General features: G+C 42.6%; 1 protein-coding gene across 8 annotated transcripts in view; it reads left to right on the top strand.

Moving 5' to 3' along the window:
• Positions 1-17,630, top strand: part of ARID4A (AT-rich interaction domain 4A) — a 178,111-nt gene that overhangs the window by 117,506 nt on the left and 42,975 nt on the right. For 5 of the 8 annotated variants that reach the window (XM_029598218.1, XM_029598215.1, XM_029598219.1 and 2 more), the window contains exons 17-19: positions 1,332-1,532; positions 2,097-2,175; positions 8,275-8,367. In XM_029598218.1, coding sequence (XP_029454078.1) covers positions 1,332-1,532; positions 2,097-2,175; positions 8,275-8,367 — 373 coding nt within the window. The remainder of the gene's footprint in view (positions 1-1,331; positions 1,533-2,096; positions 2,176-8,274; positions 8,368-17,630) is intronic. The other 3 variants (XM_029598224.1, XM_029598217.1, XM_029598223.1) reach the window with 2 other exon arrangements.

The following is a 17,630-nucleotide window of genomic DNA, read 5'->3' as shown; positions in this document are numbered from 1 at the left end:
AACAGGTGTTCTCCTAGGACAGTAGGATGTTAGTCCTCAGGAATCCTGCCTGCTGCCCCGCGGAGTTGAGTTCTCCTCCGTCATGTTTTATTTTTTCACTTGTATTTTTTTTATCTATGTTACGAGACTGAAGGGGGACCTCGCGTGGATGCGCAGATACTGGCATGCTGAGCATGCTCAGTGTACCATCAAAGCTTCTAGAAACTGACAAAACTTTTCCATGCCGGGCTCCATCTGATGATGTTACCTGTCTGTGAGGACTAACATCCTGCTGTCCTAGGAGAATAATTGCGCTTTACCTTGAAACATTAGAATATTTCATTGACTATCTCTGTCCTCTGAAAGCAGAGAATCTCTTCTTCCTATGGCATTTTTTTTTTTTTTTTTTGTGAGGGTGGGTTTCAACATACTGGTTTTAATACATTGTCTCAATTTTTAATTGAATTTTACCTCAGGACAGCAAATTTTAAGCCAGGCGGTAAGTGTTGGGAAGGATACAGATACATGTAAACCAGTGGTAGGCAACGCCAGTCCTGGAGGGCCACAAACCGGTCTGGTTTTCAGGACATTCACAATAAATGTGCATGAGATACATTTGCATACAATAGAGGCAGTAAATGCAAATATACCTCCTGCATATTCATTGTGGATATCCTGAAAAACAGATCTGTTTGTTGCACTCCAGGACTGGAGGTGCCTAGCTGTGATGTATGCCATGGTGTATTAGCTTTTTGAAGTCTTACGTAGCCTGGAATAGAGCATGACTCTCTAAGATTTATGTATCTGTTACAGTTGCGTTTACGTGTGAGTGATTTGCATACAAACACATATCAGGAGACAACACCTATGCATTCAGCCTTATACAGTTTTCAGCATACAGTGGCTGAAGCTGATTTGCTACAGCTATTGGAGAGTGATGATGTGACTGTAATGTACCAGGCTATATATATATATATATATATATATATATATATATATATATATTTATTTATTTATTTGGGAAGTGGTCATTACTACTAATGCTAATAGGACGAACGCAACAACCATTCTTCCTCTCTATTGAGTTTCTTTGTACATCCTGCAACAAAAGTTAGCATAGTAGGAAACGTTTCATCTAGGTTAACATCATGTACTGGTTAGGAAAGTGACCCCTTAGTTCTTGTTTTGTCCTTAATTTTAGCTTTACAGAAAAGGAGTCTTGAATTTTGTTCTACACAGCTTTCTTACAAATGATCTTTGGTTTATAGTTGATTAACCCGGTAGAACTTGGTCTTTCTGTACAGAGAATTTGGTTTAGTGCTCAATAACCAATTAACATTGTTACTGTACAGCAGGGAGGAAGTGGAACTCAAAGGTGATTCGGAAGGAGGGGAAGATGAAGAGGAATTAGACTCCAGTCTTGCAGGAACCAAAGTAAAAGTAAAATATGGACGTGGAAAAACTCAGAAAATTTATGAAGCCAGTATTAAAAGTACAGAGAGTGATTCCGGAGAGGTTCTGTATTTAGTACATTACTATGGGTGGAATGTAAGGTAAGAAGCATGTAGTTCATCTTTTTCCACAGTCATTTTTTAAAATTTCATTTAAAGTTTACAGTACTGTGTGATAACATTTAAATGACGATGTATATTGCAAATATTAAGCTGTTTTAACTGCTTAATATTCATATTTATGTTCAGTTGAGGCTGAATGCCAAAAAAGGGCATGCATGACTAAAAATATATTTCTATGATAGAAAATGCAAGAGAAAATTTAAATCTTAATATATTAAATATGCACATGGTTACATGAAGCCATGTGTGCCTTTGTGATTCGATTAATAAACCAGAGTAAGAAAAGAGATAACGGAGGGAAAATATTTTTAAGATGTATCCACTCTTCTAAAGCTTGCCCAGTAAGGCCGCTGCTTAGTATACCTGCACACCGCTGTAGAGCACGGTGGCAAATTAAAAAATGGCTAGAATGCACATCTTCTCCACGCTGTGTGGCTTGAAATGAGTATCCCTCTACATGTTAACAATGTTCTGTTTAAGGGCAGCCTCTTTACCAATTAACTGCGTTTAGTCACAAATCTTTTTTTTCTTTTCATTTTGTAGATATGATGAGTGGGTGAAAGCAGACAGAATTATCTGGCCTGTGGAGAAAGGAGGACCAAAGAGAAAACAAAAGAAAAAAGTAAAATTAATATTTGTATACCTTAAATAGTTGGTGAACTGTTACTTTTTCAATAGCAGATAATTTTTTTTAATTTTGTTCTCTGAAGACCAGATGAATCACCAAGTCAGAAACCTGAAGCTCCCTTGGGGGTGTGCGCAGTACTTTCTGCGTACTTGTTCCCACGCAGTGTGCCTCTGTCACTTTCTGCAGAAAAGAATGGGTGTGGGGGTTTTTTTTTATTTACCTGCTGCAGTTAGTGTGCTTTTTCAGAGTGGTGGTTCTCTTTCTTTTCAGTTTATAATTATGCCATAGTACTTTTTTTCTTTCCTTTACTGTTCATGTTAGGTGTTTTTGATTTAGAATGTTCTTTTTCTTCAATGTTTGTCAGACTTCCAGGAGCTTCTGGAATCAGGAACCTGAAAACAATTTTTCTACCCAAGAAAGCGCTTTCAGGTTCTGATTTGGCCAGGGAGCAACAGAACTTTAGATCTCTCCATTGCAAAGATAGAGATTCAAAATGCACCCTCCCCCCCCCCCCCCCCCCATCCCTTACTGCTACCCAGTCAACACCAGAGATGGGGGTTTTGACTAGATCCAGCATCCATAACCAATACTGCCATCTTTGTTCTAAAAGATCTTCTAGTGGAGGAAGGCTCAGGCTATATACAAACCATTGCCCTTAACTTGGAGCAGGTGGTTCTTTAGATAATATCACAAGACTATAGATTATATATATATTGGGAAATACTTCAGATTGCCCACCATAGAGAGTTTTGATATTTTATGCTCACCAGGAATAGTTAAACTTGGAAATCTCAGTCTTGAAGACTGAAACAGTCAAACCTATCTCACTGCAGGAAAGAGGGCATGGGTTTCACCACAGGTTCTTCCAGGTCTCGAAGAAAGCAGGAGGATTATGCCCCATCCTAGATGGAAGGGTCTTGAATAAATAATCTTGTGAGAGAGGTTCAATATGCTGATCTTGGGCATCCCTTTCTAAGTGAAAGTGACTTGCTGTGCTTTCTGGATCTGAAGGGAAGTGTACATCCACATAAACTTCCTCTGACCTGAATGTATCTTATATTTGTTGTGGGGACACAGGGCTTCTGTACTGGGTACTGCCTTTTAGCCTGGCATCAGTTCCATGAATGTTTACAAAATATCAGGTTGCCATTGCACCGTTCTTATGTGCACTGGGAGTTCATGTGTTTCCTTACTTGGATGACTGGCTAATCAAGAGCACTTCTCTGACAGAAGCAGATTAATCCATGCATATTGCCACCTGGTTGTTGGAATAACTAGGGTTTGTTGTTGATATCCTAAGTCCAAATTGTCTGTCACCTCAGTTGCAGTTTGTAAGGGGTCTGCTAGACATTATTTCCTGCCATCAGGATCACAAACTTTTAACTTTTCCTAGAGTGTAGCCAGTTGGACTCAGGGCCAATAGGTTTATGCTCCCCTGCCAGCAGATGGAGATGGAGTCAGGTTTCAAAGCTGATGTCACCCTAGATATACCCCTGCAGTGACCTCAGCCCTTCAGTATTTCTCCATCTCCAGCAGATGTGGACATGCTTTCCAAGTGGGAATCACTGTACCTTTTGGAAGAAGAAATTCTACTTTTAAATTAGAGAGAAGATTAAGCCCTGCTTTCCTGCGACGATACCTAAAGGTCCCTCCCCCAGTTGAGAATTCCTGAGGCAATTTCCGTGATCCCTCAGAGGTTTGCCTTGGTCCGGGAGCCAGTTCCCGGCGTGGACCTTGCTGCTGAAGCAGCTGAAAGGCAGCGGGTGCAGGTAGCCGAGCGTGATGGTGACGGCCAAAGCCCTGTCTCTCCACACCGGAGACACTCTGTACTCAGCCGGTAAGCACTGAGCCCAGATAAGTGTTTAAAAAAAAAAGAAAAGAATTTCCTCCCAATTCAAGACTAATTTGGTAAGACTTCCTCTGGTCTCCTTGCTCAGTGTTCGTATTGATGTCATTCCCGATCCCGTTGGGGTAAAGAGAAGTGGGCTTCCGAATGGGTTGAGCGACACACACATACACCCCCCCACCCCCGTGGACTAGGCACCGCTTTAGTCTTCGTCGGCACCTTTGGGAGGATCAGAGGGACAGGACCTCTCCAGCCAGACACAAGAGAAAGCTCTACCCTTTGTTTCTCTCCGTACATTAGTAAAGTCTTCTTTTTATAGATAACTTTTTTTTTTTTTAACTCTTATGAGAGTATCATGTACGAAGTTTCTTACATCAAAACAAGATGAATTAAACCTAAGTTACCCTGATCCCCCTCCCAAATTGAGGCCCACTTGCCTAATGTTCACGTCAATCTTCTGTTAGTCCTTTGTCCTGTTAGGTTTTCACCCTCAGGGAGGTTTCCAAGACTCTGGTTTCGCTGGTACCAATTTAGCTGGAACATTAGCCTGTGAGATTCTAACCTTTTCCTTCTACTTTTCTGTGTCCCCCATGACCTTCCATCATAAGTTTTTGACATCTTCTGCTGCAGTCCAGGTGTCTCCTGTATTTTCTCCAAATCAGGGTCAATAGGGCATTTAAGGTTCCCATGGCCAGAACTGCAAGCAGGCCAAGGCAGCAAACGGTCTGGAACTGTTCCTACTGATGACTTAAGGAGCTTTGTACCGTTCCATCCTTCTTGCGTATGGCAGTCTCAGAGTTTCATTTGAATCAGTCCATTTCGTTGCCATCCCTGGATAAACACAAGAATGTGGAAGAATACTGCCTCCTCCGCTATTTGAATGTCAGTAGGCTTTTGGCGCAGTATCTGGGAGTTTCGGAACCAGTCTGAAATATGGACCGCCTGTTTGACCTTCATGGTGGAAGGTCAAACAGGGCGAACCAGCTTTGAAGGCTACCATAGCTCACTGGATTAAGGAGGTGGTTACAGGAGCCTATGTGGAGGCAGGAAAGCCACTACCCCTTAGGTTAAAGCTCATTCCACTAGGGCTCAGGCAGTCTCATGGGCGGAAGCTAGACTGCTGTCTTCCTTCGACATCTGCTGAGCGGCAACATGGTCCTCCTTGCACACCTTCTCCAAGTTCAGGCCCAGGAGGACGCAGCCTTTGCAAGGGTGGTTTTAAACGAACTGTGGGCCGCCTCCCACCCCGATCAGGATTAGCTTTTGTACATCCCATTGGTCCTGAGTCCATCTGGCTACATGCTAGGAAATGGAGAAATTACTTTCGTGATAATTTTGTTTTCCTAAGTGTAGACAGATGGACGCAGCATCCCGCTCACTGCTGGCCCAAGAACAGTGCCAAGGATTCGCCTGTTTAGTGGATATTGATTCCAAGAGATTACGGGTAAACAGTCATCCTGTCCCTAGATCAGGGCATCTATAATCTTAGTGGGGTTCACTGTTTGGTTGTGCACAGTTACAGTTATCTGTTTTTAATCAAGTGCTTTTGATAGTATGTCTACAGTGGCTTTTGAAGAGAATACTGAAGGGCTAAGGTCACTGCAGGGGTGTATCTAGGGTTACATCAGCTTTGAAACCTAACTTTGTCTCCATCTGCTGGCAGGGTAGCATAAACCCCTTGGTCCTGAGTCCATCTGTCTATACTAAGGAAAATGAAATTATCAGTAAGTAATTTATCCAATCAAGCAGTGGAAGAAGTTAGGCAGAGTCAGCAGATGCTAGCTTGGATCATGTTGAGGATATTGGACCTTTATAGCTTCAACAGTCCATGTAATTCCTATGGCTTGTCTCCATATGATACACTTTAAAACATCATTCACACCACATACACACATGCTCAATCATTATTATACAAACAAATATTGCACCTGATTCTAATACAACAATTCACCTATACTAATGTATTGGAATACATCCATATACCGTTTATCAAAATAATATTACAATCAGATAACTCCAAAAAAAATGTTTTTGTATTACATTTATCAGTTTTTATTGAACAAACAATTATCAACTTATCTTCCTCTTAGTTCCCTTTCATGTTCTTTATTTGTTCATCAATTTCCTCTTTATTGTTGTACATTCCCGACGACAAGCTTTCGTTTCACCGAGGTGGTTTCCTCAGGGGACCATTAGCAACTCTATAATTTCTTTTGAAGAACCGGGAACTTCTCTATACACTGTATAGGATGATTGTTGCATGTGCTATCGTTACTAAAACCATCACCATAAATATATGAATATTTTATTATTAATCATGAATTCACATCATAAAATGTATTGTATTAAAATAAATTATTTATCCAGTCACCATCCTTAAAACCCAGCAAACCCGCTTACCTATATATCCATCTGTATAATTCCTTACCACTATTATTCTTAACTTCTTCTTTATTAATCAGAACCTACCAATTAAACCAAAAAACAATGTAATCCACCACCAAATACCACATGAATTTATGTAGGTTCATTCTTATGCATCTACTAACCTTCCAATGTCCACTGTTTGTTTCAATACCATCAACGTCAAACTGCAGCGTTTTTAAACTGAACTTCTTACTCTACGCCGCTACCTTCATACACGCCGCTGTTTCACATACGCTCAATAGCTGTATCACAAATGCTGATTCCAATACATCATTCTCATCTACAACATATAACAACCCTTTTATTTACTTTAAAACTGACCGAAGTTTTACTCCTAATACTTTATAAATTAACAACACACCTTACCTTCTAGCGTGCCTCTCACTTATACTTCACCTTTCCCAGAAAGGTGAAGTATAAGGTGCAATATTTGTTTGTATAATAATGATTGAACATGTGTGTATGTGGTGTGAATGATGGGGTGATGTTTTAAAGTGTATTATTTGAATAATGAAATTGTATTTAAAGATTAAAAAACAATAAATGAGACAAATAATACACAGGTATCTAGATATTATTTATTCGTTAGAATTATACCTGTGGGTTACCCATTTTGATATGATATTGTCTCCATATGAGACATGCCCAATGGGCCATGAAGTCCCAGTTGAATTGAGCCATTCAAAGACTTCACAAGTGCATTTGTGTGCAAGAGAATTTGAAAGACTCCTTTCTTGGTAGCTCTCTCTTTCCAGGCTGGCTAAAGGCATGTCTTTCCAAATTCAGTGCATTCGGTTATACTTCACTATCATCTTCGTTTATTACATACTTTTCCAACAAAAAAGCTCAGTGCAAGTTACGATCTACATTAACATTATACATAAGGTATAGATATACAGTTTGATAGTGTATTGAGAAAGTAACCAAATAAAGCACAAATAAGTAGAGAAGGGTAGAAACAGAAATATTTGCGAGGCATAAGGGAAAATAGAGATATGGAATTTAAGTGGCCTAGGAGCAGTTCTTCTGTATATCCATGTCTTTTTAGGTGATTGGGTAAGGAGAAAGGTATTTTTCTCAGTGGTGAGAGAGTAAAGGGGTAGGTAGTTTCTAGATCAGAGGTGCTCAAACCAGTCCTTGGGGCCCTTCCCCCCACAGCCAGTCAGGTTTGTAGGATACCTCTAATGAATATAAATGAGATTTATTTGCATGCACTACCTCCTATATATGTAAATATTTTTCATGGTTATTCATTAGGGATATCCTGAAAACCTGACTGGCTGGGTTTTTGAGCACCTCTGTTCTAGGGTACATCTGGATAAGGTACAGTAAGTTAATGATGCTGGGATACAGCATCAGAACTTACTATGGCAGTTCCTCTGCTTATCAGCTAGTTCTTTTAGGCACTGAGGAGTGCGTCTTGAGAGGCAGGTCATGTTTTAGTTTCTGGTTTGAAGATTGCTTCAAGGAGCCATGTAACTTTTTTTTTTTTTAATATAAGTTAGCAGGTTGGGAATACGTTTGATGTTAAATGGCAGGCATTCCATATGTTTGTACTGAACCCAAGAAAATTCTGTCTTTGGTTGTGAGGCAAAGTTCCTTTAGCGTCAGGATGGCTAGACAAGCTTGAGGTGAAAATCACAGAGATTGGGACAGTGCATAAGGCTTTAGATGACTGCTGAATTAGGTTAGTTGGGGCATCAACTTTGAGGAACTTAAAGGCCAGCATCAGGATGTTGAACATGGCTTGGTAGAGTATTGGGAGCCAGTGCAGAAATTTTGAAATGGTGATCCATTTGTATTTTTTCGTGCTCTGGTAGTATTCAAGCTGCTGCATTCTGGATGAGCTGCAAGCATCTCTTGAGTCTTTTTGGAATTCCAGTGTGAAGCAAGTTGCAGGTCAGCGAGTCCAGGTCAGTAGCAAAAGCAAGGCTGTTAGAGAGGATATTTATCATAGATGTGTCCAACCTGGAGAGCTCACTTAAATGGATCCATCGTATGGGTAAGAGGCTGTGTATTAACTTTCTGAGGGCATTACCCTAAATTCTAAAGATTTTCAGAAATTGATTGACCAAACAAATTGTCCTGGTTCAGAGAGTCATGTTCTGCCTGAATGAGCAGAGATGTATGGGGTCTTGACTTCTGTGTTGGGAAGCAGTCATATTGTGGAGTTGAGATGTCTCATACGGAACAGTTCTAAGAGCCACACCTGGCATATAGGCTACATTGTCAGTTAGACCCTAATGAGTGAACCCTGAATCATCATAACAAATAGTTAACTTCTCTTGATGGGGGAACTCCCAAGATAAACCTGTTCATAATGGCTCGGAACAGGAAGGTACCATCTTCCTGCTCTAGAAGGAGATTGGAAAATGAGCCAGTGCCTGCCTTCTCCCTGCAATACTTCTAGCCACTAAAACATTGATAAAACTCAGATACTGAGGATCTATAGTTCTCATAGTTATCTTTTGATTGAGAGAAATGTTGGTTTTTGATCCTTCAGAATTTATCCATTGGGAAGCCAATCAGACTGGATAGATTTTCAACTCTGATATCACAGAACTTGGGGAATCTTACTCCACCCCAACCTTTAATCTCTAGACCTCATAGCTTGGGTATTGAGAGTGTAATAATACATTCTTTGGTCTGTCTCATTCAGTGTCTCAATTACTTCTAGCTTCTGGAAGGAAATCCACTAAAAAGTCTCATGATTGTAAATGGAGGAGACTTGCTATCTGTTGTGTTGGCAAAACCCTGGTTCCCTGTACGTACCCAGATCAGTCCAACAGATGGAGACAAAAGTTTTCTGACACTGTACATAACCTAGAGTGCCACTTGCAGTCCCTCAGTATTTCTCTGTCTCCAGCAGATGGTAGATGGTGTTAAAAAAAAAAAAAAAAAAAAATTGCCGTCTGGAGTGTGTAAAGAGAAGAAAGAAGATAGATGTGTCCTCCCAGTAGGTTGTTAGGACCTGGTTGGGCTTTCCCTCCTGATTGAGGTAGGCAAACAGGGGGTTGGTGACCCTCTGTATGCTTCTGCCCTGAGAGAGTGCTGAAATCTGGTGGTGCTGGCTCCCTATCTCTGCTTGGCTGCGGTCCCTGTGTTGGCTCTTGGAAAAACTACTACTTTCAGGGAAGTAATTTTTTCTTTAAAAGAGAAAATATATGTATATGATATGGAGGATGGGGAGCCAGGGAATGTGGAGTCAGCACTCAGTGACTTTGTGACTTCAGGTGATTTAGTCTGACTGTTCAGCCTGTAGTGCCTGGATGCATGTTTCTGTGGTCAGTGGGCAGGCATTCAGTGGTGTCTTCATGAACTCACCTAGTGCAAAGCAATTGTTTTACAAATTGTTTTAATTGCAAGAGAAAAGAGGGCCACTGTGATCGATCCTGCTGGTAGTGGGTGCGAGAGGTCGCTGCTCAGATTAATATTGCATCGCCGTCTTGCTAGCTCCTGTTGAGAGTGGGAAGATAAGTTTGGCGATGGCGGGCAAAGTATTCCTGCTTAACTCAGGCAAAGTGTTTGGATGTGGTTTTGCGTGCTTCTGCTGATGGTGGAAAGGGGAGCTGGTGGCGCCATGACGGTCATTCGCTAAGTGCAGGCTGGGTAGTTGCAGCCACAGTGTGCTCCAATGGCATCAGGGACACATGCAGTTAATTTAGAAACATGAGCTCACTCTTTGGAGCCGAGAGGAGGCTGGTGGCATCAAGGCGAGTGGGGGCTCTCAGTGTACGCTTTTAGATTGGCAACCATCATGGTAATCACCTCTAAGGGAGGCAAAGTCCAGGGGTTCTGTTGCGGGGTTTTTTTTATGGTACTGGCTCGGGGGCAAGTGCTCCCGCAGGAAGCAGAGAAAAATTCCACAGGGCCATGACAAAGGTTCCTGTCATAATAATGCACATAGGCAAGATCTACAGGACAGGTTTAGCATCTCTTGTTTTAGCCTGAAAGAGGAAAATAGTTCCATCCCAGCCACTACAGGCTGGAAAGGGAAATTTTGTCTCTCTCCCTCTCTCTCTCCCCCCCCTCCCCCTCTCAAGTGGTCCAGTAGCTATTTTAATACCTTGGGCAATGGGCAAATCCTACAGATCTCTGGCAGGGGAGTGAAGGAATTGGGGCACAGCAGGTTATTTCCAAGGGGGCTGGTTTTGATGTACCTCTTCTCCTGGATCTGGGCTGATTGTTCCCTTCTGTTAGAGTATTTCTACTGCTTGCCCTACTTGGGAGATTGCTTAGTGCCCTTTTTTTTTTGGGGGGGGGGCGAGTCCCCTGATAGAGCAGACTGATTCCTGCAGGAGTTTTGGAGGCACTTCTCGCGTGACCAAAGAGACAGGGCTGCTAGATTCTAAGCCTTGGTGAGCATTGCGGATGCTGTTTGCTTGGCGGCATAATGGCTTGGGGGAGTTCTGGTCTCAGAAAGGGGGAACATTTCCATTGAGTTCAGGCTGTGTTTTTTGGTGACAATTTAAGGTTCTAGTTAACATTCTGATTTACAGACATTTGATCCGGACCTTGATTCCGTATGTCCTTCAGGAGCTCAGAATTGAAGCTTTTGCATGAGAGCTTTGTCTGGGAGGTGGAATCCAGTATGTGGTAGCGAGACTGAGAATAGGTAAAGCCCTTACTGGAAGGTCTTGAGAAGAGGAGCTACTCCCTCAGACACTCAGTTCTGTTGAGGTGTAATTCTTTCTAGGATGGTGTAAGTCCACCCGAAGAAACCCCCTTTAATGGGGTTCTGAAGTGTAAGGGTCCCATCTTACCCTAGGTGGTGTAGGGGTAGGATTGCTCCACACGGCAAGATAACCGGCAGACTTACAGGTACTAGCAGTCCTCGGGGAGGGCTAGCCTTAGAATTTGCTTGCCCGATCCCCGAAGCTTACAGGTTTTCTCATGGCGTTTGCTTGTCCAGTCCACGAGGCTTGCAAGATTGCTCCTTGTGACTCCAGTCATCAAACAAGGCACAGCTTTCGCCACTATATCTCTGTTGTCGCTTTGGAGGGCGATTCCCATCGGGATGGAGGTCAGGAAGTCATTCTTGGAGGTGGTTCACAAGGAGGAGTCTTTTTTTTTAGCATCTATGGATTCAACAGAGATGTATCTGCGTATAGCCATCAGGCCGGAGCACCAGCGGCTTCTGAGATTTAATTTCCTAGGGGGGAACATTTTTTCAGCTTCGGGCTCTTCCATTCGCACTGGCTACGGCTGTAGCTCAGCGTAGGTTCACCAAGATGATGGTAGTAGTGGTGACGGCCTTATGCCGAGAAGCTGGGCTGGTGCATCCATTTCTGGATCATACAAAGTCAGTGGACATATGTTGGTGGATAGTACAGAAGGTGATACTAGCATAGAGCCATTTTGTTTCCTCTCAGACGCTGGAGTATCTGGGAGGGCTCAGTTCCACTTGCTGGAATGGAGAGTGTTTCTCCTGGAAGAGAGGATGCTGTAGTTTGCAGAGTTAGATCTGACACCCATTGGAGGCTTTTGATGCCCAAGGTCTGGGACTGTTTGCAAATCCTGGGCTCTGGCATCATTGGGGTTGGTGCCTTGGTTCTATGGCATTGACATTAGAGTTCACGCATATGTGGCCTTTTCAGTGCTCTCTTTTCTCTCCCGGTGGACTCAGTTATCGAAGGAGTTTCATCTTGTTCTTCCACTCGAGGGAAAAGGCAGAAGACAGCCTTTCGTGATGGTTTACTTGGAGCAGTCTGGCAGTTCTGGATTGGGTGAGACTCTCCATCGATGCCAGCTTTTCAGGCTAAGGAGCAGTGTGTTGGGATCAGGCGGTGCAGAGCTAGTGGTCCAAGAAGGAGGCTTCATGGTTTAGCATTCGATTAGAGATGAGAGCGAGGCATCACACTTTGCTTGGCTTTCTACTACGGTTACTCGACTGTCCGGGGCAGACCCTATCGGGCAGTGCGGTGACCTAGACCAACTGACAGGGAGGAACCAAGAGTTGGGCAGTGGCTCAGGAAGCCCAGGAGTTAATTCTCTGGGCGGGGCAGTATTGGGAGCATATAGCAGCATCTAACCTAGCTGGCATGGATAATGTTGAGGCAGATTTTCTCATTGGAGATGAGGTTATCCTCATATAGGATTAATGGCAACCACACAGATCGCCAGGCTGTCTCGTTTTTCAGCTGTTGCAGAGCACATGGGGCAGAAGGCATCAATGCTCTGGTTCTACCATGCCCTCGAGGCATTCTTTTGAGGCTCTTGTTCTGCCATGGCCTAGAGGCATTCTTCTGTATGTTGAACTATCCAGGTAGTGTGTTTTGACGACTCTGGATTTGGCTGCATCTTCTATAGTTCTCGGATCTGATCAGTGTGGCCATAGGCAGGACTGCTGGCATTTTGCTCATCTCTCTAGTCCTATGTGCCAGTGCTCACTTTTTGCAGAATAGACTCGTGGCCTGGTTCTTGAGAGGAGACGCCTGAGGCAAAAGGGATATTCTGAAGCAATTACTACCTCCTTGTTGCAGACCAGGCAAATCTCCACATCTTTAGCGAATACATGAGTTTTGGAAAATCTTCAGGCCTGTTGTACTTCTCTTCCAGTAACGGATAAAGCTTCACCATAGCTCTATCAAGCCTATTGAAAATATGGTATCACATATTTTGACTTTCTTCTGGAGTTTGTGGTCAAAGGTCTGTGCCTCTCTGAGTGGGCAGATATTAACTTTGAGCTGTATCCGAGGCAAGGTACAGGGTTGTTCTCTGTCCCCTCATTCAGATGTCATGCCTTTTCTTTGGGTGGGGGTGCAAAGAATTTGTACCTGGTGTAGAAGGCTTGGAATCTTAATCTGGGGCTTAGAGAACTGTCTGAGTACTCTGAGGATGGCACCCTTAAAGGACGTGCCTCTTACAGTGGTTTTCCTGTTGATTATTTGTTGGGCCAGGAGGATTTCAGAGCTCCAGACTATTGACAAAGATAAGTTTCTGCAGATTTCCTTTCCTCCTAAGGTGGTTTCAGCATTTCATCTTAATCAGGCTGTAGATCTTCCACCCTTTTTAGATTCCTCCACATCTCATGCAAGAGAACTTAAGCTCTAGGATGGTAGGCATTCTTTGTTGAGGTATCTAAAAGTTACCCATGAGTTTCATAGATCAGAACACAGAGGGGAGTGTTGGGCTTCTTAGTCTACATTTGCACATTGGCTTGAGGAGGAGATTTGTTTGATGTATTTATCTAAGGGTCAACCAGTGACTTATAGATTTGAGGACTTGCTCGGCACATTCTCAGGCAATTTCTGGGGCTGAGGTTCAGCAGTTGCTCCACAGGAGATTGCAAGGCAGCTACTTGGTAGTTACTGCCTACTTTCACCGGACATTAACACATGAATGTCATGCGTTTTGGTGAGAGGGTTCTACGAGTGAGATCCTCCAGGTCCCATCTAGTTTAGGGGAACTTGTGTACATCCCAGGAGTCTGGATTGATCTGGGTACATACAGGGAAAGGAAAATTGGTTCTTACCTGCTAATTTTTGTTCCTGTAGTACCATATCAGTCCAGAGACCCACCCATTTGGTGGGGAGAGTTGGCTGCTCGTTATGATGATTTGTGGATAATACAGAGTTAATGTTTCTCTATGCGGTTTATTTACTTTAATTTCTGGGAGACAGTTTCCAGTGGGTATGGCATCTTCATCCTGTTCGTTGGGGGAGATTGCTGTTAATGTTTTGGCTTTTTTTTTAGTGTGGTTATATTGGCTTGAGTTCAGGTCAATACTGAGAAGACTGCAGGTGGCACACAAGGTTATGTGCAGTATCTGTAAAACTTTCTCCATCTGCTGGGCAGGGATGCAAAACTCAGGAGTCTGGTCTGATCTGTGGTACAACAGGAACAAAAATTAGGTAAGAACCAATTTTCCTATCCTTTCTCTTGTCCCAAACAAAGTTTTGAATACCTTCTACATATCTTAAGGTTAGAACTTAAAACCAATTCTGTCAGAGTACAGCTTAGTGCAGTTGGTGCATATCATCATTGTAGGAGATCAGTTTCTGTTCAATCATTATTTTGAAGAATCATACGGAATTTGAAACATAGTAATGACAGTAGAAAAGGACCAACGGTCCATCCAGTCTGCCCAGCAAGCTTATGGTAGTTTCTGCTGTGCCATACAAGTCACCCCCATAACTTATCAGTTTTACAGACTGTCAAAAGTCAGGGCCCTTGTTGGTTGCTGTTTGAGTCCAAATTCCCCGTTACCTCTTGCCATGAAGCAGAGAGCAATGTTGGAGTTACATCAAGAGTTAGAGGCTTATTGGTTAAGGATAGTAACCGCCACATCAGCAAGTTACCCCTATACTTATTTGCGTTCCCAGATCGCAAAAGTCAGTGTCCTTGTTGGTTGCTGTCTGAATCTAATTCCCCTTTTCCTCCTGCCATTGAAGCAGAGAGCAATGATGGCGTTGCATCAACAGTATGAAGGCTTATTGGTTAGTAACCACCACACCAGCAAGCAAGTTACCCCCTTGCACTCTTTTTTTCATTTCCATCCTCTAGCCTCCCATCAAGCCATTTTTAATGTTGGGAGAACTTAACATAGTTTTAAACCAGCTGATGAAACCCACTTTTCTGGTTTCTCTCGTAGGCTAAAGTATCTGACCTGGAAGCTCATTCTTTTGGTGACAGTCACTTGATCTCACATACTTAGAGAACTTCAGGCCCTAATAATTTATCCATTTAATACTAAATTTTATCATAACAGAGTGGTGCTGCATATGCATCCTAAATATCTGACTAAAATCACATCAAACTTCCCCTTTAATAAATTAATTGTTCTTTCCACCATTTTCTGAAGGCCACATGCTAAGTGAATGAGCTCCTAACAACTTGAATTGTAAGAGTATTGCCTTCCTTCTGGAACCTTAGAAAGTCCACCCCACATTTTGCTCTGTTGTACCCTAATAAGCTTGGGATTGCTGATTTGAAGAAAACGCTGTATGCAGACAGAAGTCCAGCAGCAAGATAGGGGCTATCCAGTCTTTTGCACTGAGTGCTACATGTGGTCAGAGGTTGCATGTATGCACCTGGTGCAAAGAGCTGCTGGTTTTGTGACCTAGTCCAGTCTGGAAGCCAGAGTGGCAGACCTGTGGGTGCTGAGGCAGACAGGTATATAGAGGAGACCTTCATGAATATAGTAGTCCAGTCCTAACTCTAGTCTAGCAGCCTATGTGATGACTTGGAGGAGCAAGTTTACCTGGTAGGAAACCAATAGGAGAATAATGGCCGCAAGTGATTCTGTAGCTAGAACCTGCCCTCCAGGTGATACAGTATCCTCTTCTCTTTCACCAAGAATGTGTTTCCAGGGTTGTGTGCCCAGGAGGGATGGGTTAGGCCAGCCATTGTAGTTGGTGATTCGATTATTGGGAGTGTAGATAATTGGGTGACTAGTTATCATAAGGATTGCTTGGTAACTTGCCTGCCTGATGCGAAGGTAACAGGACTTCACACATCACCTAGATGAAATGGATTCGCTCTCCTAAAATGAGAGGCTATGCAGGTTAGGGCTTATAAGAACATAAGAACATGCCATACTGGATCAGACCAAGGGTCCATCAAGCGCAGCATCCTGTTTTACAGTGGCCAATCCAAGTCACAAGAACTAGGCAAGTACCCAAACATCAAATAGATCTCAAGCTACTATTGCTTATTAATTAATAGCAGTTTATGGATTTTTCTCCAGGAACTTATCCAAAGTTGCTCCTTAAAATATCTGATCTCATAACTTCTTTGTTACAAGCAAGTTAAAAATGGCATATTTATTTTCAGAACTTATAGCCTTATAAAAAGCAGTTACATTGTCAATATTAGTGATTTTCTTTGTTGCATTATTTTCTATCGCATTACAAAGTTCTTCACATTAAACTAAATAACTCCCTAAATAATTTTCCACAAGACGTCCTCTACAACTCGCCCATTAAAGTACACCCCATTACTAGGCCGAGAAGCAGAAAACTAAAATATTAAACTCTTTAATTGTTTCTGCAATGATACAACAACTTGCATCCTTGCATCCAGTTTTACAGCTACAAAGATTTTACCACTGGATTCACATAAAAGGCACTCCATCTACTACAGTTACAGATGAGACCTGTTGTAAACTAGGTCATAGACTCTGCTTCTTTTTTTCTTGCAATCAGATGACACCCCTTAACTCCACTAAATGATTCCTCCAGGTGAATAGGCCTTGAAATCCTTCATCTGCGGAATTCTTCAATCGAAGCCTCACAACAAACATGTGCTTGCCTGCTATGCCTGATAGACTGTTTCTGTTCTTCTGCACAAGAAATAATTAAGCACCCCTCTTCACAGCTGTTCCTGAAAGAAATGCTTGCCTGATCTTATCAGCTACTGCATTCATCTCCTGATCACAATCACTTCTGCCTTCCTTGCTGTTCGAGAATATCTTAACTCCAAAGTGGACTCTGTTCAACTACTGAACTGCCTCTCTCCCTCAACCTGACTGAATGATATTTCAAGTAATCCAAGTGAAATGCTTTCACCTTATTGAAGTTTAATCTGACAAAAGCTACACTCTTCTTCCTGGCTGAAAGAAAACTGCAACCTATGATCCAGTACCAAGTACTCTTTTGGCCTACAAGTGGCATTATGGGACAATTGAACTATTTCATCCTTTCAACTTGATGCTCCTCACCTCCACCTGATTGCTACTTTGTTTCCTGCAAACAAACTTGTATTTATACAGAGACATGCTCAGCAACCAGCTACAAGAGTTTTATCTTACTTCAGTTCATCTACTCTGACACCGCTCCTGCATCTGGAAGATTTTGTCTCCTAACATTACTTACTTCATTCACCTCTCATGCCTCGCTGGCCATCAGCGCTGGAGTGCTGACTATCAGAAACATAAGATAAGATGCTAAAGTTCCTACTTCCACTATTAGTAGCCTGGATTCACCTTTTCCAAGATACTAAGTTGTACACTCCTGGAACAATTCACTGATAAGAATCCTCACAATGGCCTATTAATATCGATCCTAGAAACTTTATCAAGGCAACTTTGCAACCTATATTTCTGTGGACTTCTAGCAAACATTATCTGTTGGTTCCAAGAACCATCATCTGCTTTCAGACTTCCTAACTCCGCCGAACACCATTTCGTCCAACCATGAATCCAAGTCTATGCTGATCTTGCCAAACTGCTTCATCC

This window comes from Rhinatrema bivittatum, chromosome 4, assembly GCF_901001135.1.
Source record: "Rhinatrema bivittatum chromosome 4, aRhiBiv1.1, whole genome shotgun sequence".
Taxonomy (NCBI): domain Eukaryota; kingdom Metazoa; phylum Chordata; class Amphibia; order Gymnophiona; family Rhinatrematidae; genus Rhinatrema; species Rhinatrema bivittatum.
This window is presented reverse-complemented; position numbering and strand designations above follow the sequence as displayed.